General features: G+C 33.5%; 4 protein-coding genes across 9 annotated transcripts in view; 2 read left to right on the forward strand and 2 right to left on the reverse strand.

The window, feature by feature from the left end:
• LOC116849501 overlaps positions 1–5277 on the reverse strand; it is a 14813-nt gene extending 9536 nt beyond the window's left edge. Inside the window, exons 1-4 of the mRNA XM_032826738.1 lie at positions 4805–5277; positions 3880–4052; positions 2853–3040; positions 1103–1759 (exon numbers count right to left, since the gene is read on the reverse strand). Coding sequence (XP_032682629.1) covers positions 1103–1759; positions 2853–3040; positions 3880–4052; positions 4805–4820 — 1034 coding nt within the window. The 5' untranslated portion in view covers positions 4821–5277. The remainder of the gene's footprint in view (positions 1–1102; positions 1760–2852; positions 3041–3879; positions 4053–4804) is intronic.
• Positions 5194–10050, forward strand: LOC116840671 (transmembrane protein 115). Its single transcript, XM_032807680.1, has 4 exons — positions 5194–5644; positions 6172–6427; positions 7613–7789; positions 7954–10050. Exons 1-4 carry the CDS (start codon positions 5194–5196, stop codon positions 8153–8155), a joined length of 1086 nt encoding a protein of 361 aa, XP_032663571.1. The 3' UTR covers positions 8156–10050.
• On the reverse strand, positions 9732–15886 carry LOC116840656 (E3 ubiquitin-protein ligase Hakai). Of its 4 annotated transcripts, none has more exons than XM_032807665.1 (6): positions 15789–15886; positions 15090–15517; positions 12473–12579; positions 12092–12403; positions 11821–12009; positions 9732–11738 (listed from the first exon to the last, which is right to left on the reverse strand). In XM_032807665.1, exons 3-6 carry the CDS (start codon positions 12575–12577, stop codon positions 11019–11021), a joined length of 1326 nt encoding a protein of 441 aa, XP_032663556.1. In that variant the 5' UTR covers positions 12578–12579; positions 15090–15517; positions 15789–15886; the 3' UTR covers positions 9732–11018. The 4 variants fall into 4 exon arrangements, with proteins under 4 accessions (XP_032663556.1, XP_032663539.1, XP_032663547.1 ...); XM_032807648.1 differs by having other exon boundaries at positions 15631–15853; XM_032807656.1 differs by having other exon boundaries at positions 15090–15853.
• A 76-nt stretch (positions 15887–15962) lies between these two features.
• Positions 15963–22745, forward strand: LOC116840639 (CTL-like protein 1). 3 transcript variants are annotated; one of them, XM_032807589.1, is made up of 13 exons: positions 15963–16228; positions 16323–16653; positions 17322–17467; positions 17549–17940; positions 18018–18107; positions 18672–18811; positions 18894–19080; positions 19163–19294; positions 19388–19532; positions 19619–19759; positions 19845–20004; positions 20207–20428; positions 20620–22745. In XM_032807589.1, exons 2-13 carry the CDS (start codon positions 16543–16545, stop codon positions 20767–20769), a joined length of 2016 nt encoding a protein of 671 aa, XP_032663480.1. In that variant the 5' UTR covers positions 15963–16228; positions 16323–16542; the 3' UTR covers positions 20770–22745. The 3 variants fall into 3 exon arrangements, with proteins under 3 accessions (XP_032663480.1, XP_032663491.1, XP_032663475.1); XM_032807600.1 differs by having other exon boundaries at positions 15963–16193; XM_032807584.1 differs by having other exon boundaries at positions 15963–16653.
• Positions 22746–23282: the final 537 nt, after the last annotated feature.

Genomic DNA, 23282 nt, shown 5'->3' on the forward strand with positions numbered 1-23282 from the left:
CCATTTAAAAAAATTAATGTGACCTTGACCTGACCTTCGCTACGCAACCCAAGGTCAAACTGATGTGATCAGTAAATACATCTTTTTAAACGCCACAACTTTTATCTGAAACATTTTTTTCTAAAATGCTTAGTTTTCGAGATATTTCACCGGTCCGGGACTTTTTGAACACCCTGTATATGTGACCATATAGAGACTAAATTCGTATATATGTATATGGATCATTTGTATATATCATATGTAATTTATATATAATAATATATGTATAATTTTTATATAATTATATATAATTATACATATATTATTATATTATAAATATAGTTATAAATAGGTAATAATTATATAGTAATATAGCCATAAATAGTTGTTTTATATATAATACAATAATAGTTATTATATATAAAAATATTATATATATCATATAATAATGTTTTCTCAGATATTTTTTTCTATTTGCATTGAATTGCAAATCCTTTTATAGGGTGAAAGCACAAATATCTCAATGCATAAAAAAGCATCAAATAGTATATCAAAACTAAAAAAATTTATTTTACTTACAAATGTTTTTTTTTGTTTTTTATACAATATGTAATGCCTTTTCATGTGTCGACATCTGTACTTCCACTCTGGAAAAGGATTTGCAATTCTATGCTACCAAATAGAAAAACAAGTACAAAGTATGAACAACAAGTGCAAAGTACGAAACTGCATTATGTCGGTATTCATCATCCCCTTAACTTCTTCAAGGGTACTGATACATATGTATACGTTTAGACACATTCTTAATTTTTCTTGTTGAATTCAAACATCGTCGATAAGAATATAACAAACATTATTATAATTAAATATTTACTACAAAATTCTTCAAGGAAAAGATATCTCGTCACATTGTTAACCGGAGTGTCGTTTAAAAATTAAGTAATTTTCTCCAGATTTTAATCAATTCATCCCTGAAGAAGTTAAATATTTATTCTGCGGATTTTTTCGTACTTATCACAAATCTCATTCCATAATCATAACATACGTTTGCCAAGATAGAATTATAAATAATACAGCCGAATTTCATCCAACGTGTTTCAAGTATAATGCACTTTAAACCCACTTCTCGCGTGGCGCTCCGCAGCATCCACCACAACCTCCTCGCATGCGGCACTCGTCACGGCCGATCGAGTCTACATCCTTGTAGCTGAAGGAGTTAGATACATCCTCGTTCGACATAGTACCGTCTTCGTACTCGATTTTCTCCTCCATGTCTTCGGCAACGCGATCCGCTGAACGAACGTCGCTCTCGCCGTCGCCATCCTGCGTGTCTCGCATGCGTCCATCTCTCACGACGTTCTCGTCGACATTTTCCGACGAATCTCGGCCTTTGTTGAAGGTGTAACCCGATACGCGGTTTTCTGAGTAATTATCGATCCTTGGCGTGCTTTCGTATCCGTCGTCGCTCCTGCCAGCCACAGAATCATCCGCTTGCCAAATGTCGTAGAATGTTTCCCGTTCGCCGTTATCGGCCCTACAACTGTTATCGTGACGTGAGCACGTCAGGTCATTTTGCATGATCGTCCGGCGATCGTGATCGACGACGGCGTCGCTGAAGGACACTCGTCTGCGAGAAGGTACGCAGGGGTTGCGACTCGCCACCGCTAACGGCAGGCACGAGCACTTTCGTCTTGGTATATCGGGAACGGCGGTCCTAGACTCGCGGGAGGTAGCAGACTCGCAGGTGGAGAGGGTCACTCTCGTTCGATTCTCGCCCGTACTAGAAATATCTGTGCTCACAATCCTCAATTCTATCTCGTTTGGCCGCTCACGATTGTGATGCAAGCAGTTACGCATGTAGATACTACGTACGTAAGTATGAGTTTGCGATCAGAAGTAATTACAATATTTTTCTTACAATGATAAGTTTCCATGAAAGTAACATGGAAGCAAAAAAAAAAAAATATATATATATATATATATATATATATATATATATATATATATATGTCTAATTATAAGGAAATTTAAAAATAAAGAATAAAAATTATCTTAATAACCAAATTTTTCTTAATTTATCTTCTATCTTTTACCCTTCTTTTTTTTATAGTTGTGTATTCAGCAAGAATTACGGTTTTAATTAAGAAATGGAAAATTACATGCGATAATAAAAAATGCGGTGTAAATTGTCTAATGATAAGAAAAAATAAAAAATAAAAATTATGGTAATAACAGAATTTTTCTTAACTCATCTTTTATCTTTTATTCTTTTTTTGTTATAACACAGCTATATACACAGCAAGAATCATGATTTTAATTAAGAATTGAAAAATTATTTACAAGTTAAATTATTTATTAATTACAAAGTATACATGATGTAAATTGTCTATCGATAAGAAAATTAAAGAAAAATAAAGAATAAAAATTATTTTAATAACAAAATTTTTTTTAACTCACTTTTTATCTTCAACTCTTTCTTTTTGGTGTAACTATACATCCAGCAAAAATTGCATAGTATATATAATATAAATTGTTTAATAATAGAAAATTTTTTAAAACTAAAGAATAAAAATTATATTAACAATAAAATTATTCCCTTAATTCATCTTCTTTCTATCTTCTATTTTTCTTTTTTTGTTATAAACTATGTATCCAAAAATTTATTTCCATTAAGAGATAAAAAATTTCCCACGGAAGATTGAAAGCAATCATTCAACGAAACTATATTTTAGATTATATAAAGTATCCTGTAACTCATGATCTAATTCAACTAATTCAACTATTTTGAATACTTTTGTAGAGAATATTTTATATTCAATGTTGTTGCGAGATGTTTGAACACAAGACAACAGACAAGATAATTCACTTTTTACCTTAATTGATTCTGAGGGCTGCTCATTACTCCACCGCAATTCGAATCCTTGACTGAGCGTGAGACATTCTGCGGTTGACTTCGCTTCTGTTTTCCTCGTAGAGATGCGACTGAATTTCCTTCCAATTTCCTCGATATTCCTTCGGTCGTTCTTGTTGCTCTGGTTTGCGAGATATCGGCCAACTTTCGTTAATTACCTCGCAATTAACGTCGTTATTACTTTCGGATTCTGCGCGTGATTCGACGGGCAGTACAGTTCAAGGACGCCAAAGCATTTGCTTCGTCAAAGCTTGACAATTGATCGACCTACGTATAAAATTACGAAATAGTTAATTTTAATTTCTCATTACTTCAAAAATTTCTTTAATTAATTTTTCTAGCATTTTAAACGGAACTATTATTTGAGATTCGATAAAGTTTTATCTAAATAAAGAGAGATTGGAAATTTAACTTTATTTATATAAATTAATCAAGCAATCGTCTTTCTAAGCGTGGAATGTTACTGATCTGGAGACATTCCGCGCTTAGAAAAGTGATGACTAAAAGCAATTTCATGAGTATTTGTCACTTACTAACTTTATCTATACTCTCACTATCAATATAACTTTTATTTTCTTATTTTATATAATTTTAGTGTTATGTATAAATTGCAGTCTAGTAAATGTATAGTTAATGTTTGATTAAAATATCGAGAAAAAAATGTAATATATTAGGCTTGAAGAGAGAGGGTTTATGAAGTACGTGAACTTTATATTGAATTTTCCTCTCTCTTACAATATATACATTTTATTAAATATTCTTAAAAAATACATATTTTATATTAAATGTATCATGTATTCTCTGTATAAAATATATTTGCATAAAATATATGTTACCTGTTGAAACGGCCTCCGCGAAGGTCTGCTACTCCCGCAACAATTTCGCACAATTTTCTCCTTGAAGCAACGGATTCGCAAGTATCACGTCGTCGTCGATACGACAATGACGACAATGGAATGGCGCCAGTGAGTCGCAGATTTAAACTGTCACTTGTACGAAAATAGGCTTCGAGATTGCGCTGACTCCCGAGAAATCGAAGAATCGGTAGGTAACGGGGAAGTTATCGTCGCGGTAGGAAATAAACGTGCGTGACAATTTTTGCTAAACGACTTCCCACAGTGAGTCGCCACGTTGCAGTCGTCGAGCAATTCCCGACATTTACCTACAAACGGTCGCACAGTCACGAAGAGAAACCAAATAAGGTAAAAGATATCATTATCCGGACACGTACCTGATTCTAGACATTCTGATGGTTTTGATCTTTAAATACAAACGTTTAAACTTTTAACACACACACATAAAATATATATGTGTGTGTGTGTGTGTGTGTGTGTGTGTGTGTGTGTGTCCAATTATGGGCGAGTTTTTTAATTCATCGATGGATCCATCAATGAATTAAAAAACTCGCCCTATATGTACATTTCTTTTTATGTTGAAAGTTTAAATATTCGTATTTAAAGAACAAAATAATAAGAATGTTCAGGATTAGGTACATGGCGTAAATAATATTTGTAGATTTATTTGTGAGATATAAATTTCATTCACATAAATATAAAATATATTTCACTAAAATAAACTTAATATTCCATAAATAAATTTTCAAGTATTTTCTCTCAATATCCGGGCACTTTTACCTTACAGCTTACGAATCTACACTAAAAAAAAAATACTTGAAAATTTGTCTATAAAGAGGTATAAAGTTTATTTCTGTGTATTATATATAAGTTATTTTTATCATACCGTTTAACGTAGAATCAGGTAAAAATATTGTTACGTGAAGACAATTCGTAGGAATATATAGCTCGATATACGCATTCGTAGAAAGGTACAGGTTAAAGATAGCCGATCGAAACCGCTACGCTCTGTTTGTCGAAGTTTCTGACGTAAAATAACGTGATTCTGAGTACAACTTACGGAATAACAGCGGCATTTACTCGACATCCCGCGCGATCTCACAGAGATCTGTAATTTTGCGCGCGATCCGACACCAACGATCGATCCTCTTTTCTCAGAACCAAAATGCAAATGAACTCCACGACGGACGTTAAACTTTGAACGCAAGTTTGATTTATCTCAAGCGTTTCTTCGATCAAGACAGATGATTGGCCAATCAGGTGTCATACGTCGATATCGCGAATCGACGGTAATCTAACGTTGCGGCACTCGCAGCCAACGTCAAGCGGCAGCACGAGTAACGGAGTGCTTCTCCCTTTCTCGTTTTGTCTCTCCCTCTCTCTCTCTCTCTCTTCTTTCGCCGAAAAGAGGAGAGAGGTTAGGGTTCACAGAGGCTACTCGGCAGTAGGATGGCGGCGATCAAGGGCCTGGGTAGGAATATTCCCTACTTGAGGCAACAGGCAGCTGCCTTGCTAGGCAACACCAGCACCAGTGTCAAGTTTATCTGCGTGGTCGTGCTGTTCTCGTATTGTCTGTCTTTCTCCGAGGAAGCGGTGCGGATCCTGAGCGTAACGCCAGGTTATCTGCTGCCGCCGGCCTTCTGGTTCTGGACTGCGTTCACCTTCTGTTTCCTCGAGATACACTTCTGGGAAGTGTGTGCGGACATCGTCACCGTCGGCCTGTGCGGCAAGTTGATCGAGCCGCTCTGGGGCGCCGTGGAGATGATGACGTTCTTCGCCATCGTCAACTTCGGCGTCGCCGTACTTTCGGCGCTCTTCTACTTGTTTCTTTACATGTGCACCAACAATACGGACCTGCTCTTCAACATACATATACATGGCTTGGCCGGCTACATTGCAGGTACCTTCTTTTTCTTCAGTCTGATTTTGCCTTGTCATTGCCTATGCATGTTACAAATGATATTTGACACTGATAATTGTTAACCTAGAGCAGTGGCACACAATTTGTTTTTAAGCATTTTTCATGTCCTATACATATAAATAATCTCAGGCACCTTACTTTTTCTATTCCTGAAGCAGAGATGTCAAAATCTTTTAAAGAGTATATAATTGTGAAATACAGTACCACTTATAGGACATTTATGCTCTATATATGATAAGAGAGAAAATTAATTTCCGTGTATAATAAGAGAGAATTTCCATATAAAAGTAGGTATGTCTAAATCACAATAACTTTCCATATGTAATTCTTACATAAATCTATGTTCTTATCGCTATAGTCTATAGCGATGGCCACAATTTCATACATGATCTTTATCTAATTTCAAATGTCTATTGCTATTTAAACATGTATCAAATGGATTCAATGAATATAAAGTATCTTTTCATGTGCAACTGAAGTCACATAATTCATATTTTATATTACAGGAGTTTCAGTAGCAGTAAAGCAGATAATGCCAGATCATATTTTAGTCAAGACACCCATTGGAAAGATCACAAATAGAAATATACCTTTAATGATCTGGATTCTAGGGTTGATATTGTGGCTTGTAGGATTGCTAGAAGGTACTCACCCCACTATGTTTCTCAGTGGATTATTGATATCTTGGACATATTTGAGATTTTATCAGAAGCACAATAATGGTACTCGAGGAGACATGGCAGATAATTTTACGTTTGCAAGGTAAAGGAAAATTCTGTAAATTCAATTACAGCTTCTGGCTACTTACCACAACATCACACTTTTGATTGATGATGTCAAAAACAAGAAAATACACACTAAAAATTCTTACAAAATATGTTGAAATAAAAAGATACATTCACAAAGTAACACTTGCAATGGATCAAGTAAACTTGTAAAATAGTTCGAATACTTTCTTTTTAATCGAACAATCAATAAATAACCGTAAAATTAATATGATATATAAGCTTTCCTATTCAACTTCTCTTATAATTTTGATACGTTAACTTCACAGCTTTTTTATTAATTATTAGTTAATTAATAATTATTGATTATTAGTTAATTAATAATTATTTATTAATTATTAGTTAATTAATAATTATTTATTAATTATTAGTTAATTAATAATTATTTATTAATTATTAGTTAATTAATAATTATTTATTAATTATTAGTTAATTAATAATTATTTATTAATTATTAGTTAATTAATAATTATTTATTAATTATTAGTTAATTAATAATTATTTATTAATTATTAGTTAATTAATAATTATTTATTAATTATTAGTTAATTAATAATTATTTATTAATTATTAGTTAATTAATAATTATTTATTAATTATTAGTTAATTAATAATTATTTATTAATTATTAGTTAATTAATAATTATTTATTAATTATTAGTTAATTAATAATTATTTATTAATTATTAGTTAATTAATAATTATTTATTAATTATTAGTTAATTAATAATTATTTATTAATTATTAGTTAATTAATAATTATTTATTAATTATTAGTTAATTAATAATTATTTATTAATTATTAGTTAATTAATAATTATTAATTATTAGAGTAAAAGTTCAGATTATTTTACAGGCTTATTCGATCGATTGCAAATATCTTTAGTTCAACGTATCTTGCAAGAATTTTTTATGTATTTTTTCGCTTCTGATGTCATAAATCAAGGTAACTGCAATGAAGGATTAGAAACCTAAAGTAGGTGGCGCATAGAAAAACGTAAGCAGTAAGAAAATCACAATCGATTATTTTTAGATCGTAAGAATCATTCACTGTGTTGGTCAACTTACTGCTTAAGTTTTACTACTTACATTTTTCTGTGTGCTCCCGGCTTTAACTCATAAAACATTAACAGAATTGTTTTACCTTGAACGTTCTTTATAGTTTTTTCCCAAACGTTTTGCAACCACCGATAGCGGTAGTAAGTAATACCATTCACGGATTCTTTGTGCGTATTGGACTTTGCCGAAAAGTGGTCAGGAGGTTTGACATGTCCAACACGCCACCTGGTTTAGTTATTAATCTTCCCGGTATAGATCCTCACGACAGCGAACGACGTAGGTGAGTAGTCATGCGATAAAGCACAAGATACCAATGCAAAAACTTAGCTTGTATATTCAACATGTTGGGCAAAAACTTAGCTTGTATATTCAACATGTCAATCTTGGGACAGAATTTTGCAGGAACATATTCATATTTTCTATTGGTGTGTCTCTACTTTACAGGCAAATAGCACTGAAAGCACTCAGCGAGAGGCTAGGTAAGGATAACGCGAAACCTTGGCAACAGGACAGAGCTAAGAAGCACTCTCCAGTCCCTCCCGCGGTTTCCATACCGATACCCGAATCTACCACACCCAAGCCGCTCGCATCTCCACTTATTCCGCAAGTTAACGTCAACATACACAATCATCCTACTAGCACGTGATCACGCGAGACTGACTGATTTCAATAGGTTTTTAAATATATCAGAAAACTTCTAAAGAGATATAGAGGAGTATGAAGCAGGTTTGTAATATGGCTATACTCAATAATGGATCTAAAAATTCCAAATTGCATATTTTTTTTTAATTATGCATGTGGAAGGATCGTGTTGTACCTATGGTTTAAATTGGATTCAAGTATAGTTTTATGCCGAGTATAGTCGGTTATAATGAATAATAATGTCTCATTATAATGAATGAACTGTCTCGTGGAAATTGATATTATACCGTGAATATATATAATTGCATTCCGTCATGTTGATACGTGTCCTAAACACTTTGTGACGCGTCCATTTGATGTCAAAACACTACACTTGTGACAGGATTCAGAGATTTCGTTGACGGTACTTATTTGTACTGTGCAGATATTTATATTAAGAAATAGTAGAATACCGCGTAGAAAATTATACATCAAGTTTAATATTTTTTGACATTTATGAGAATCAGAAATGAAAGAAAACCCCAGCGTCGTTGTAAATTGCCAATAACTATTACTTTTACGTGAGCTGTAAACTTATAATCTTTCATATAATTTCTACGCCGTGAGAGTCTATCGTAACTCCGTAATTGATGAAATATCATACAAGAATCTTTATAAAGATATTGATATACTGCCATTTAAAGAAAATCAAATTATCTGCGTAGCGAAAAAATAATGATTCTCTATCTTGACGCATTTTATTTCGATATAGTACTTATTTTTCTATATACTGTTGATTAAGCTCGTTTTTGTTGTCGTTTTGTGTAACTGCTTCGAATTTCACAGAATACTCCTTATTGATTATTATGCCATATTCATGCCAGTTTACAATAATGATCTTTAGAAGATTTTTGAGAGTATGGAAAATGTAAGATCAATCTTTCCATCTTGTGATGCTACTTTCCAATAAACGAAAAGATGTTCTTTGTTACATAAAGATTATTTAAAAGTCAGCGAGAGAATGATGCAAGGATTTTAATATTTACATGAAGAGACGACCTCATAGGTCAATAGTGTTACACGATTAGAGCGCACTGTTTCATCAAAAAGTCCGATGGCAATTTAATAATAACGTATAGTAAATAGATGCTTTCTGCGCAAATGTAATCCAGTTAGGGTAAAATTGAAATTGAAGAAAGTGAACAAAATTTCAATATTTTACTTTATAGGAAATTTTGTACTATTAAAAATGTATAATACAATATCCCGCTACTGATTTACATGTATATGTTGAAATCGGCTAGCTGTGAAACAAGTTCTACGTTCGCATCTCAACTTAAACATATATATTTTTTCAACGCGTAACACGTTTGAAATCATAATCATCACAACGTAGTTTATAACATTTATTTACTATACTGTAGAAGTTCTATTTTTTATTGGAGTTTCTAACGTTCTATATCATGTATAAAAATTTTGATTTTGATAGCGTAATTCTTAATTTGTTAATTATTAAATTAATATTACAGAATGCAATATAAAATGAAATTATTAGTTTTGTAATAGTAGTTACTAATAATTTCATCTTATACCAATGTATATTTAATGTTATGAAGTGCATAGCACATTTCTTTTTCATTTATAAATATACATTCATACATAAACATAAATGGGAGTATATGGAACATAGTTTGACTAATAATAATAATAACGAATAGTAAGGTGTACTGTACATAAAACTCCACAATTACACAGACAAGTTTGTAAATATAATAAAGATTGATGTAAAACGTAAAGGGAACAAAGATATTATAAAAAAATGAACAGTGTGGTTATATATAGCGATATGTATATGATGGGATAAAATGGAAAAAATTGATACTATTTTTATGTATGACGTAATAAAATTCTCGAAATATATGTGTGTGTGTGTTGAGTAACTTTGGCCTTCCGCTTACGTAGCGTTATTAACAAATCTTTTAAACACTTTTGTTATATAACATTTAATTCGTTAATATTTATTACTGCGCACGCTACGAAAAGAGAAAAGCCAAAGTTAGTAGTGTGAATGATCGAATATTTGTTGAATTCAGAGGAGGTATGTTTTAAGAATCTATAATGTAATAATAACATATATATATATATATATGTATATATATATGTACATGTTATATATCATTAGTTTTGTACATAAGTTACAGCCGTTACAATCTGTATAATATTAAATTCTACTGACAAATTTCTGCCATTAATTTCATTATCACCATGCTCCGTTTTGTTAAAAAAAAAAAAAAAAAAAGAAAGAAAGGTACAAATGGCAATATTTTCAAACTTTTCAATAAATTGTAGAAATACTTCGAGTGTTAAAACACTTTAAAAAATTCGTACATCTTTTATCAAGAGACAATCCTTTTACTTTCATAATGTCATACAGAGATAATTAATGCGTCTATCTTAATTGGACAACAGTCTTTAAAATGGTACAATGCTATATCAATATTCTCAATGAACACAATGATAAAATGGAATATCGAAAAAATCGAGGGATGGACGACAAGAAGTAAATCACTTTTGTTATGTAATAAAAACGTCTCTTATTATTAGCAATGCGTCTTGTGTAAATTCGATCATTTCCAACCGTAAGTGTTGCATCCAAAAAAGTACAAAATCTCAAGCCCAAATCTCACTGACAGAAATAGCGAGAGTAACGGGTCCTTATTAAATACATATGTATATGTAAATACTATTTGTCATTTACATAAATTGTAGTTGTTCGATATTCACGTCATACCGTTACATCGCACAATACAATGTCGATTCACAGAGGCAGTCCTTTCTCGTCTTCTTTTTCTTTCTTTCTCTTTTTCTCTCTCACTCTCTCTCTCTTTTTACCTATAAAACTGCTGCTGATGCTGCGACCATTGAGCTTGCGGCGGTGGCGGCGGAGGTTGCTGCTGCGAAGGTGGCGGACCGTACTGAGGTTCTTGTATGTAGCCGCTCGGCGACGGTCTTATAGAAGCCGGTGCCGACGATACATACTGTTGTTGCTGCGGTGGCGGTGGCGGCGGCACGTAAGACACCTGAGTCGGATGCTGTGGTTGCGGGTAATATTGCTGAGTCTGTGACTGCACTGGTGGCGGCACATTGTAGCCACCATAATTGACTTGCGGTGGCGGCGGTGGCGGTTGGTAATAATGATGACTTTGTTGCGCATGAAGGTCGTGCGTCGCCAACGAAGACGTATCCTGGATAGGCACGGTAATGAGATTAGTACGCATAGGGGCGTTAGTCGGAGGCGGCGGCGCGGCATTCTGCGCGTAACCCGACTGCATCGACATCATAGACTGTTGTTGTCTGCTATGCTGTTGCCTGTGCTGCTCCAATGGCTGCTGATTCACCAGTGAGTTTACTCGCGGGTCATTCCCCATAATCGGCGGCACCATATGCGCCTGCACAGACTTAAGACGTGCGTTCTGCATTGGCACGGCGGACACCTTCGTCAACTGTGCGTCCATTTCCGATTTGGCATGCACATACTGAGGTGGGTCCACCTGCATGCTCTGCACTTGCTGCGGAGGCGCTGATATATGACGATGATTGATATGAGCCTGCAATGAACATCATCATGAGAAATTGTAAAGATAACAAAGTAGTTTACGAGCGTCTAGGTCAATATCTGTCTCATTTCACCTGCAAGTCCCGTTGACTTAGATACGTTCTTCTGCATCCCGTGTTCCCATATCTCGTTCCGCCATGTGTACACATAAAAACAGTACCCAAGCCCGTCTGCTCCACTCGAGATACCTTCTCCATACAGCGAGGACAAACTTTGTCCTCTCGCTTGGCGCAAGAAAGGCAGAATACATGTTTACAGGGTATCTAAAAACACAATCCGATAATTAGAAGCAGAGTCAACGCGACAAATGAAAAAATCGTGGTCATGCGTTGCGATTAGACATACCATGCGGCCATAGATGAGAATAGGTTTCGAACACTTGTCGCAGCAATGTATCATAGGATTCAATACTTTCTCTCCAATGAGATTAACTCGGTGGTCCCATCGCAGACGGAGCATCGGCTCCGGCGGTCCTCGGTTAATAGTCGTAAAAGTTGGCGCTTCCAACTGCGATATATCAGCCTCCAGATCGAATTGCTGTTCAATCGAAGGTGGCTGAGTCACAGATACTTCTTGTTCCTCTGGCTCAACAGGAGCAGTCTCCATAGTGGTTTCTTCCGTTTGCTGCGTGGTGTCTTCATCGTCGCTCTCAATAACCTAATGACAATTTTAGTACATGCATATTAATACATTAAAGCATACATATGACTCAAAAAGTGCTTATACCTTGACTTGCTTTTTAGATCTTCCTCTGGCCCGACCTCGAGCACGTCCACGAGCTCTGCCACGCGTCCTACTGCCCCTCATTCTCTTTCCACCATTCTCCTCCATAGCTGAAATTGGTTTGTAGCAATCAATTGTACAGAACAGGGTGTTTACATGTAAATTGTGGAGTACTCTACATCTATTTATAAACTACGCAAACTATTCACGTAAACAATGAGTAATTTATAAATATTGTTAAAAAAATGTGTTAGATTTGGTTTCCGGGTTTGAGCCGCATGAATTCATCTTTGTTTGATTCCGACGTTTCGCAAACATTGCAGTCCGCTTCATCAGGGAGGAATGATCCGATGCCTCCTTGATGAGCGGACTGAAATGTTCGCGAAACGTCGGAATCAAACAAAGATGAATCCACGCGGCTCAAACCCGGAAACCAAACCTAATATGTATGAACACCGCAAAAGCCTAAAAAATAAAAAAAAATATGTGGCTTTTGCTCAAGCATTAAGAAAAGCTTGTATCATTATTTCATAGAATCCTGACAAATTTATAAAAATGATAGTTTTGTTTGTAAAGAAGTTAAAGTCTACAGGGTTTTCTGAATATATTTTTACCTCCTCTCAAAATTATATATATAAATCTACCAATCTGTTACATAATGAAATAAAAATTTCATTCTATTTTATCTTTTTTTAAATATTATATTTATAATTAATACCAAGTATTGATACTAAAAATAGATACTATAACTGTCTCATAATCTAATTATCTTTTTTTGCATATTTTAATATAACTTATAATATTCTATACAGTTTACACACATTATTTATACAAAAAAATTGTGCATATATCATATAGATAATACATAAACGATTCATATAAATATAATGTTGAAATCTGTGATACAACCTAAAGATTTGTCTTCTGTTGCTGAACTAACTAAATTAACTGAACTAGCTGTGTTAACTTGCACTAATTATTTTCTTGCCTTTCTTCTACCAAGTTTCAAATATATCTGTTTCTTTTTAAGTTCTGTAAATGTACATTAGTTTAGTGATAGAAACAGATATTTGGTTTGTATTTTATACTATTATTCTGAACCACTTTTATTAACAAGTGTTTCTAAATATAACTGGAAGCTAATCAGAAGATTTATAAACCCATTTAAGGGGATGCTGGAGTTGATAACAAACTCAAACAATGTTGATAATGCAGAGACGATCGTCATTAACATAATCACGCTATTCTTTTTGTATTTTTTGTATACACAGAACTTACATGAATGTGTGTTACTTTGTTTTACCATATTTAACGGAAAACCTAACTATATATGTGTAAAAATCTTTCTGCAAACTTTTTCGATATTTTTAAGCTTCTAAATGCAAAGGCGAAAGTAGAGCAATGTTCTTCAGAAATTTTCTATTTGGAGCATCCACACTTTCGGTATATAGAAGCTGTAGAACTTTTGGATTAAGCAAATATTATGCTGACAGCTTGAGATATTACATTAAAAATTTTCTCACATATTCTCACTCATTTTCATCACATATCAAGCAATGCTCCTATTTATTTTTGCACGTACGTTCATTGCGTAAAAGCATTTGTAATTCTGTGTAACCAATACAACGTAAACTTTGCAGAAAAATGTCAGTATTCTGTCGGTAAAGTTTTCAGCTTCAGCATCTTCTTAAGTCAATATTCATAATCAGACTTTATATTTAAGAGTGTCTTAAAAGTGTTTTAAGTTCATCTTCAAATATTCTATAGCCAATGAAATAATCTGTATAGCATCTAAAAATGAACTTAAGATGGTCTTAAATATAAGATCTGACTATGAATATAGGTCTTAGGGCCAATTGTTCCAATCTCTTGCTAAGCTACCTGATAGTTAAATCATATATCTGTTTTTGTTTTTTCTTCAAATTAAACAGAGACAGACACATGACTTAACTGTTAGATAACTTACCAAGAGGTTGGAACAATCAGCCCTAAGAATATTATACTTAACCTCCTTGAACAATCAAATTGTCTTAAATCTTGATATGTAGATTATAACAAACTATTATACAAGTACTATTCTATTGTTTCCACAAATGTATAAGGATCTCGTTATTAAACAAGACAACATAAAATATGATCAGCAACGGTCTCAATTTCCAAATATAGATTCAAAACTTCAAGCAATTAAGACTGAGTTTTGGCTAAAGTATATTTATCGATCCATCGTTTGTCTAACTAAAATATCAATAAGCAGAAGATAGGGAGATTATTATCTTTTTCGAAACAAATCGAAATAGTTAGTTAACAATGGTTGTCCAAGCGAGATTTGGAAAGACCGATAGCAACCATTAAACACAAATTACATTCGTCAAAGTCATTTTCCATATTAATTCTTCTGAAGTCTGCGGTTAGCAAAAAATTCTGCTAAATTGGCCCTTTCTCCAGCAAAACTGAACGATTTTGACACTTGTATCACTAATAATCGTGCCCCAGATACACGTCGAATAGGTTATGTATCAAGGAAGACGGACAGATTGCTCGATGCTCTCGACAGCGAACAACGACGACAATGATCCCAAAATTCTCGACGCGTAATATTTATGTATCGCGCGATACTTACAGCTGGAAGGTGATTAAACAGACACGTTTGTTTTGTTAGAGCCACCGATGTTTCCACAACATGCCGTCGACTCGCGCGGATGAATGGCGCGGTTATCTGTTGCTGTCATGAGTGCGTTCGAGAAACTTGCTGTTAGCATTATTTCTCTTTTTTTCGGTTGCAGACTTGCGTCTTTGATCCTTTTAACCATTTGTTAGCACTATTAAAATTTGATCTATAATGACTAAGTTCGTTTTGCACACTTTCGTACTAAAAACATCATTCTATCTTCCTTCGACGTCTACGATGCGTTCAAGAAACACCACTAATTACTCAACCGTTGAACGAACGCTCACTGAACAAAAATATATTTCCTGAACGACCATTTATTAAATAGTCCGATTTGTGCGTGCGTGAATATCATAGAGTGAAAACATAACCTCCTACTTCTGCAAAATATTGATAAATATTAATACATGTTAATATATGTTCAATAATTCGTGTATTTCTCCGGTATCCGTTATACTGTATTGTTATAAATATATATTAAGCAAATTCATACTTTGGCAAAAAAGCCGAAAACAAAGATAGAAGCCGACGAGGCCGAGTAAGAGCGAATTTACACCTTGACAGAAAAGTCCAAAACAAACTTAAACTTGCGTTGGTAGAAAAACAAAAACTACCACCTAATCACCGACACGAGTTATAATTGGCTTCTACCTTTCTGTTTCGGACTTTTCTGCCAAGGTGTGAATTCGCCCTTAGTCGGCCTCGTCGGCGCCTTCATTGAGACGATTCATGTGACGTACATACGCTCCCGTTACCGTGGAAACGATACTACGCCGCCGGAACGCGACTCCCAGGGCTGTCTCTATAATGAAAATATCCTTTCCCCCTCTACTGCAATTAGTGACGCAGTTATCAGCGAACGTTCCATCTGTTGACGATAATTATCACTCAACGCCGTATCATTAATTGAATTTGCACTAATCTTTATTTGAGATCTTGACTTAATCTTCATGCTCTTGTTTTGGTCAATCATGAATTACGTTATTACGCAGTGTGAAGAGTTAAATGAATAAGCTTGAAACTTTTCTTTTAAGAAAACAGAGGAGTGGGATTAACGTTAGTCATTTGTTACTTTAGCGTGAATCTGATAAGTGTGTTCGAGTTTGTCATATATTTGTCATGTAAATATCGTGTTTCATTCAATCAGCAACGCATATGGAGATCATTATTACTCGTGTTATGCAGATTTAAACACATATTCAACATTACGATAAACGTCTTGATGCCCTCCTCGGTTACGTCACGATTACGGCACTGGACGTGTACAGTCGCAGGTACTCCTGCGGTCGACACATCCTGAATCGAGGACGCACGACATAACAACAACTCCGTGTACGAACGTCTTTAGCGTAGTGCCGTAGTTTAGTGATATAGCGGCGATTCGCAGGACAATAACAGAGAAGAGATGTCCTGTTGTACCAGTGACAAGAATGAGGATCGCGCCGAGCCGACGCGAGTGCGAGGCTGCACCGACATCTTCTGGCTCTGCCTCTTCATAGCATTCTGGTTTTTGATGGTATACAAAAGTGGTGTTCATTGTGTACACTTGTGAACCGCGCGTTGATTTTTTTAAAAGGAAGCGATATTTCGAGTCTAACAATAATTACGATTGAAGCTAAATCTAATTGAATTAATTTAACTATAGTTTTTGATAGAGTATTAAAAAGACTTGTGAATATATCTAGATTGCATTTTAAAATTTCAGTTTCTTTGAGGAAAAGACACTTGAAATGTTTGTGAAGCTGTTATTAATTATTTTTTATATGTGATAAACAGGGTTGGGTAATAACCATTTAATTAATTAAAAGTTAATGCCAGCAAAATTCTGAACATAAAACAGTCTTTTCTTACAAACTACTTTCTTACAACTACTTTTTTATTATTCTTTTAATGTAAGTTTAATTTTTAATTAAAAACTTATGCAAAAAACATATATATTGCTCTGTATAATTAACTTTTAACTTTGATAAGTTAATTAACTTTTAACTTAATAATTTAATTTAATTTTATCTTTTAATTTTTGTTTTAGTTTATGTATTTTTTAACGTAACTAAAATTAACTTTATAGACCACTAACTTTAAACTTGATTTAGTTAAAAAAAATTAACTTACCCAGCCCTAGTAACCCATGAATAAACTTTTTTTAAGTTTGCGATTTAATATGTGATGACTTATCATTTTCAGATCTTGATCGCAGCCTTTGCTGTAGTCTATGGCAATCCCTTGCGTCTTATAAATGGATACGACAGCTTTGGAAATACATGTGGCATGAAAAATAATCCAAAGTTTGGTAGCATGGAGCTCTCTGGACAGGATACTAGTGACAAACCGTTAATATCTCATACTTTCTCTCTCTTTATTCATCTCCTATGACAATGTGTTCTAAAAATTTATATTATGTCACATTTCAGTTTTCTATTTTTTTTGGATATATATAACGTCACGCAATCACTAAAAATCTGTGTGAAGCAATGTCCCGATAGGACTATGAATTCAATGAAAGATATCTGTGATTTTTATGGAAAAACGGGATCACAATTATGCCACGATAGACCCGGCAGTGTTTTCAGCGCGTGTAACAGCGGCAGTAGCAAATTCAAGAATGGATCTTGTCCTGTGCTGCCTGTTTACAGCAGTACACCAGTACTAAATCGCTGTATTCCTAAAGCGATTCAAGATGCGGGAGAAACGATAATCTCGAATTTGTATGGCTTGATTAATTCGTGGGACGTTATTGAGCAAGTCTTGGGAGATTTGTACAAAACCTGGCGGGAGATTTTAGCGTTGTCTTTTCTGGCCTTTGGTGAGAATTTGCTACATATTGCTGTATTACGACTTAGAAAAAGATCTATTGGATACTTATCGAGTTTTCCCTTTTAGTTTTATCACTTTTTATGATAGCCATCTTTCATTTGCTGGCGAACATCGTGACGTGGATCGTAATAGTGCTCGTAAGCATTGCTTGTGTAGGTAAGTTAATATCGAGAAGTATTAATGTAAGAAAACATTTCTGGAGAATAGTTAGATTGTTTTATGAATTAATTATGTAAACAAATGATGTTTGCAGCGACAATATTGTGAAAAGATATAGCAGAACATAATTTATATATGTGTATGTCTCAGAATGAGAATTATTATTGGAATAAGAATATGGAGCACGTTCTTCTGAAATCGATACTTTTGCAAATCATTGTTAAACTGTTAAATCGTTTAAATATTATCTGTCTATCTCTGATAAATTATCATTGATTACTGTGTCTCAAAAGTAAATAAACGTATTTTAGAAGAAATTGAAGAAGAAACGAATGTAAAAGTAAATCTAATTATTGTTTGACTACTTATATTAGTGATTTAATTATTACTTTTATAAAATATATATTTAAAGAACATATATATAAAAAAGTAATTTTTTAATTGTAAAATGAACTTAATATAATATGATACATGACTATGAAGAACAAATTTTAACTTGTGTATGATATTGAAAATTATCATATATGATAAATCACAACAAATAAAAAACTTTTATTTTAGGTGGTACTATACTTTTATGGTGGACATATATAGATATTAAAAAAACATTGGACAAGACTGATCCAAATCAACTTTTGGAAGAGTCTGTTAGAAATGAAAGAGCATTCCTTGCATTTTCTATTATTGCTACTGTTATTACTGTAAGTGAGACTCAACAATATAAACAAATACCATTTAACATCTTAAGTAGCATAGCTCTTTAACGATCTCTTCATCTTGCAGGTCATCATATTGTTCCTCGCATGTATATTACGTAAACGTATAAGCTTTATGGCAGCACTGTTCAAGGAAAGCGCAAAGTGCCTGGCAGAATTACCCGGCCTATTTTTCCAGCCTTTTTTAACGTTCATAGCTTTGATACTGTTCTTTGCCTTTTGGGTAGCTATAATTCTCTGTCTCGCAACAGCTAGTGAGTATCTTGCCTTTATCAGTGGGCTATCTTGTACTATAGACAATATATAAATTATCTCTATGCGAAAATTCTATTGCAGATTATCCGGAAACAAAGTCAGTGCAAATGTACAAGAACAACATATTCGAGCCTTTGAATTTAAGTTCGGTCGGTGAAAACAGTCCTTTAGTCGAGGAGAAGAAGATAGACTTTTCCCTTGATAGTTTCAAAAGTAACGTATCACGCACTCCAATATACTTCCTGCATCATTGATGGAGAAAGAAAAAAAAAAGAGATAAAAGTAACAAGTTGTTAAACACTTTAGCGTTCACCCTCGTGGAGTACGTCGACGCAACGTGGGTGAAGTACATGTGGTGGGTGTATCTCATAGGACTGATATGGGTGTCAGAATTCATCGTTGGGTGTCAAGTTATGGTAATATCGGGTGCTGTTGCGCACTGGTATTTCAGGTAATACTTTGTCATTTTTATAGTTCATGTTTTTACAGCTTTGACAATGATTTTAACGATTTGCATTTTTCTTTTCCTTTCATCAGAGGTAAAAACGCCAACACATTTCCAGTGTGTTCATCTATAGGACACTTGGTTTGCTATCACTTAGGCTCCATAGCATGTGGTTCGCTTTTAATAACGATCTTCAAACTACCTAGGCTGATCTTAACATATCTGCATATGAAGTAAGTCCTTTTGTAAATGGGAAGGATCCATCCAAGTCCTTGACTTCGTACATGTTGCTACTGCTTTTGTCATTTTACTCCGCAGATTTGAGAAAACTAAAGAAACGTCTCCGTGCTCACAGTGCGGTTTGAAGTTTTGCATTTGTTGCTTTTACTGCTTAGAGAAATTTATTCGATACATGAATCATAATGCGTACACCGTCGTCGCTATAGAGGGTACCCACTTCTGCAATGCTGCCAGAATAGTACGTTCTAATATAACCATGTAATACTTAATATATGCATAGACTCTCTAAAGAAAAAAAAACATTTTAATCATGTGTACGTACGTGCGTGCGTGCAAAATATAGATTATTATATATAATAATTATATTTTACATAGTGTTATCATTAACTGTATGGTATATAAAGAGAAATTTATATAAATATATATTATTTTTCTTTCAGGCTTTTAATACGCTTGTTAGTAATGCTTTGCAAATAGCAGTGATCAACGGATTCGGCGATTTTATATTGTTCCTGGGAAAATGTTTCGTCACGGCGGCGACTGGGAGTATCGGATTAATTTTCATGAAGCAAGACCCGAGGTTACACTTCTATGCCGCCCCGATCTTCGTGACTTGCGTTTTCTCATTTTTCATTGCCCATTGTATAATTTCTCTTTACGAAGTGAGTTTACGTACATGTGAAGTTAAAGTTACTCTACGAAGTTATGCATCGTATATATATTTTTTTTTCCCAAAACTGATATGTTCAAATCATCAAATACATTAGTGTTCAATTCATTAAGTAATCAACACAATTCAATTTATTAAGTAATTAAATACACTATAAAAAAAAAAACTTTTGTCACTTTCCAGACTGTCATCGACACATTATTTTTGTGCATATGTGAAGACAAGAACTTGAACGGTGAGAACGGAAAGTGGCGCCAATTCGCACTAGCACAAATTGGAGGTTCCAGCAACAATGCGAACGGACAACACGAATTGGCACCGATGAACGAATAAGTATTTAATATTTATGCGTTCTTTCTAGTAGTCTTTTGTGTACACATGCTCTTTTTGATAATCCCAGAATATTTACTTTCACTTACATATTTTATCACCTCGCATATTTAATGAGACTAATTTAGAGACTAATGGGGGTACATTCCTTTGGATTTTCACGCGTACAGTATCACTGTACAAACACAATTTTACACAAATCTACTGGGACAGTTGCTTTTACAAAGAAGAGAAATATTTAAAATGTAGAATCATGTGAAGGTGTGGTAACTTGTTTTAACGTATTTTTACCGTATATGTAAAGAATAAGACTAACACACAAGACGTGCGCGCGCGTTACTTTTATACAATTATATAATCACGTAATATATTATGACTCTTATGGTATTTAAATACGGATGCTCGTCCGTCAAGACACAAATCCATGCATTTATATGCCATTATTAGAGTTTATTCAAGCTGACTAATCATTGCACTTTTTATCATTGCAAGAAAGATATTTTAGTAATTGTGATTTATTGTGTTTCTTTTTATCATTGCAAGAAAGATATCTTAGTAATTGTGATTTATTGTGTTTCTTGAGAAAAAACGCACGACACAAAGCACTCACTGCTTGATAACGTGAGAAAACCAAAATTAAGAAAAGGGTGGCCAATAAGAGCCAAACGCGGATGTGTGCTAGTAAGATAATCTTAAATCATTCCATTAACAAATTCTACATTAATTCGCGGAGAATTTTTGTTAATTAACCATAATTGGTTAATTAATAAAAATTAATTAGAAATGGGTGGTGGGGTGCACTCATCAATATTAATAATGGAAAACTACTCAGCGCATGCATCACATTACACGTTCAAATGTATTATCCTCCCGCGATTTAAAATTATCGCACTAATATCCGCGTTTGGCTTTTACTGACCGTCTTTCTCTTAACCTAGTTGCATATCTGAGAGCCTGTTTATATATAATTTCTTGGGAAACAATGAATTATATTATACATAAAATGGGAACAAATGTAAACTCATATATAATATATAAGTATTCATATTATATATTATATATATTATATATTATTATATATTACTCATCATATACATTACACTATCATATACATTATATATTATATATAAATACACTGGTCAACAAAGTAATTTGTCACATGAAAAGTTCTAATGTGTTTCTTATATATTTTTATACATATAGAATCTAAAAATAAATTCCGAATTTTTCACTTACAGTTTTTTTATGACAGTTATGTAAGATTATATCACTGGAAAACCCTGGGTGATAAAAAAAATTTGTTTAATTTTTTAATTTTGAATTTGAATTATTTTTATGTGTGTGACAAAAACAGTTTTCTTTTGTAAACCAGTGTATTTGTAAGTTTACAAAACAAATCTCTGGATTGATTCTAGACTATATCTAATGAATTTGTACTTTGAGATACGCGACCTGTTAGTGCTTAATGTTTTTCATTAAACTGCCAGATTTTAAAGCATATTTCATAATTTTTAATGAAATCTTTGAGAGAAAAATTGTCGGACCACAACGCGTAATTTATTTTATAAGAATTTTTTTTAAGGTTCTTTATAAATATTCAGTAAATATACAAATAGCGAACAAAGTATAAATTAGATTTATATATAACGTTCTTTTTAAGCATCTAATTTTATGTTATCAGAGTATTTTTGCACGTATCATAAAATGTCCACTGTGTCTTAGAGATATACAGAGCCATATATAAGATAACACAAGTATGTATTTATATTATAACAGTGCATATATAAAAACACGAAGTCATTGTTATAAATGATACGATTATTGTTGACAAAAGAAGATTTATATTCTGACACAACGAAGTGCAATTACCTATAAAATAGTCCGACAGATTTCCTATATGCAAAAAAAATATGGGATATTTATCATGTTGTGAAAGTTCTCTATCTGTTGCAAATGAAGAGTCTATTTTCTAAACTTTATATGCGTTTCTCATTCCTTCCAATCAAATATCTGGAAAACAAGAAAAAAGAGATTACAAACTCGGTTCATCCCATGGACATAGTATACATGGACTCCGAATGCTCTATGTTCTGTCGTCTAATAGAGTGAAGCCAACATCTAGAAAGAGAGCAAGAATAGAGGGGCTATAGTTTTATTCCTATTTTGTCACTTTTTTGTTGCGCGTGTATCCATTTCTCGTTTCCATAATATTATAGACAACACCCCGACTAGACTAGCAAGTAAAAGTCTTACTTAAATTTTACTGCACATTTTGTGCAGAAAGAGATAGAGAACAGAGAGGCTGTACATATTGACTCATATTCTGAACCCTCTTTTATCGATAAAAGTGCCTTGAATCTCAGCTCAGCAAATCAAGTGGTCCCTAAGCCTCTTTTAGAAACACTTTTATAGATAAAAGAGGATTCAGAATATGGGTCATTATGTCGAGTCCTTGTATACTACAACGTTCATGGTTCATCCATAGATAATAAGTAAGAGGCTTTCATATTTTAATG

The sequence above is a fragment of the Odontomachus brunneus genome, unplaced genomic scaffold, assembly GCF_010583005.1.
Source record: "Odontomachus brunneus isolate Ranch 3 - 2012 unplaced genomic scaffold, Obru_v1 Obru_scaffold_001, whole genome shotgun sequence".
Classification (NCBI taxonomy): domain Eukaryota; kingdom Metazoa; phylum Arthropoda; class Insecta; order Hymenoptera; family Formicidae; genus Odontomachus; species Odontomachus brunneus.